The sequence below is a fragment of the Lathyrus oleraceus genome, chromosome 2 (assembly GCF_024323335.1).
Source record: "Lathyrus oleraceus cultivar Zhongwan6 chromosome 2, CAAS_Psat_ZW6_1.0, whole genome shotgun sequence".
Lineage (NCBI taxonomy): Eukaryota > Viridiplantae > Streptophyta > Magnoliopsida > Fabales > Fabaceae > Lathyrus > Lathyrus oleraceus.
Window position 1 is genome coordinate 292,969,263 of NC_066580.1, and position 2,259 is coordinate 292,971,521.

The following is a 2,259-nucleotide window of genomic DNA, read 5'->3' on the forward strand; positions in this document are numbered from 1 at the left end:
TTTTCCCTCACTTGTGCTTTATATGTCTACTCCATTTGGCAAATGAGAATGGATTGAAACTTCAGCGCTTTCCCAATTTGGATAATCTTTCAATATTTCCTTCCATAGGATGTTGAGCCTGAACTCTTAAGTGGAACTGTCTAGGCTTGGTCACTACAACAGACACCACGGTGACCCTGCAAAAATACCTAAAACAGTCAACACCATAACAGATTAAAACAAAAGAGTTGAAGTCCATTAAGACCATCACAGTACGGCTGCCAACAAAAAGCCAATAGCCTCATCTGAACCAAAACCATCCACCTCCTAATTCTTTAAAAAGGGATAAAAAGGTGCGGTTTGTTGACGTAGACCAAAGCCAGAAACATCCTTCCCCGGTGAAGACGAATCTTTCTATTCCTACACCTGCCTTCAATGATGTGTGTGAAGAGTACTTCCATTCTGCCAAAGAACACACAGGTGACAACACAGTGAATCAGCAAAAAAATATTGATTACATGGGACAATTTGACAATGGAGGATCAACAAGCAGAAGAAGCAAATCAAAAAAAATTGAATGGTTCTGAAGGCTGGGTAGATCCCAAAATCATTTCTAGTAGTACTAGAAAGAAATCCAAAAAGAAAATATCACAGTGTATTCCGTAAAAAAAAGAAAAGCCACAAATGACTCAGAGGAGGATTACCTTTTGTTTTAAGTGATGGGTCGTTTGAATCAGCCTTGAAGAAGCTTTAGCTCTCACAGTAGAAAGTCTTTGAAGCTTGCACTGTCGGCGATCTCTTGTGGGCAACCATTTGTTCCAATGACATCACAACAATTTGGACATGTTATTCTTTCGTCTAATGTCGGGATGCCTGTTATTCAGGGTCAGCAATTGCAGTATTCTCAACAAATGCAACAGTTGCCTCCAAGACAAATTCAGCCCGGCCATCCCGTTTCTTCACCACAGGGTATACCTATGCCATATATTCAAACAAACAGGCCTTTGACATCTGTACCACAACATGCACAGCAAGTTGTTCCCCACCTAAACAATCATATGCCTGGTTTGGTTGTTTCAGGAGCACCTCCTCAATCTTCATATACTTTCACACCATCTTATGGCCAACAGCAAGACGATGCTAATGCGTTGCCCCAATACCACCATCCACCTTAAATGCTTGCATCTCCTGCTGGTCAACCTTGGCTGTCCTCAGTACCTCAGAGTGCTGCAGCGGTTACATCAGTACAGCAGGCTGGAGCTCAATCATCTGGTACTGCGTCAAGTGATACTGCAGCTAATACCACTAACCCGAATTCTGCATCTGATTGGGCAGAGCATGCTGCTGGTGATGGGAGAAGATACTACTACAACAAGACTACAAGGCAATCTAGTTGGAAAAAACCTTTGGAGTTGATGTCACCTCTTGAGAGGGCTGATGCATCAACTTTCTGGAAAGAGTTCACTGCTTCAGATGGAGGAAAGTATTACTTCAATAAGATTACTCAGCAATCAACGTGGACAATACCAGAAGAACTCAAGTTGGCTCGTGAGCAAGCACAAAAAACTATTAGCCAGGGAATGGTGTCAAATGCAAGTGATACATCCAATGTTACTGCTGCTATCGCGGTTTTCACAATCCTAGTTCTTCTCCTGCTTCGGTTTTTTAAGCGCAGCAAGCCTAACACCATTATGTTGACAGGACTCAGTGGGAGAGGCAAAATCAAACCAAAGCTCACCAATTTGACTGCAGTAAAAAAAAGTAGGGTTAATTACCAAGCGTTAAAATTTCAGAAAAAATCCCAAATTGGTATTGAGACGAAGTTAGGACGAAAAGTGTGTAGCTAAATTTACCGTTTCCAGATTGTAGCATCAAACAGGACAACCCAATTCTGAGCACAAAAAGCACTTCTGGAAACTTTCTCTATTGAATCTCTAGGTACCAAATCAAAACCCTAACGGCAGGGATAAATAGGAAGAGAGAGCGAATCAGTAAAGAAAATTCGAGAGGCGGAAGTGAAAAATTTCAAACAGGAAACCCTAATCCCAAAAAAAAATCAAAAGGAACTCAGTGTTAGAAGAGGCGAAGGGAGAAGGGTTCGGTCGTTACCTGAGCTACCGATTCACCACAAAGGTGAGCTTTCTTTCAAACTTTCACGCGATTGGGAGAGAGACGAGTTTGTGAGAGGGGTTTTGGTGTGAGGATGAGAGAAACGTGCGGTTGAGAGTGTGAGAGAGATTCGTGAGAGCAAGAGAGAGGTTCGTTCTGAGAAATGTGATG

At 42.2% G+C, this 2,259-nt stretch overlaps 1 protein-coding gene across 1 annotated transcript; it reads left to right on the top strand.

The window, feature by feature from the left end:
- Positions 1-838: 838 nt before the first annotated feature.
- On the top strand, positions 839-1,826 carry LOC127122943 (pre-mRNA-processing protein 40A). The gene has a single exon (XM_051053217.1). It carries the CDS (start codon positions 1,155-1,157, stop codon positions 1,824-1,826), a length of 672 nt encoding a protein of 223 aa, XP_050909174.1. The 5' UTR covers positions 839-1,154.
- Positions 1,827-2,259: the final 433 nt, after the last annotated feature.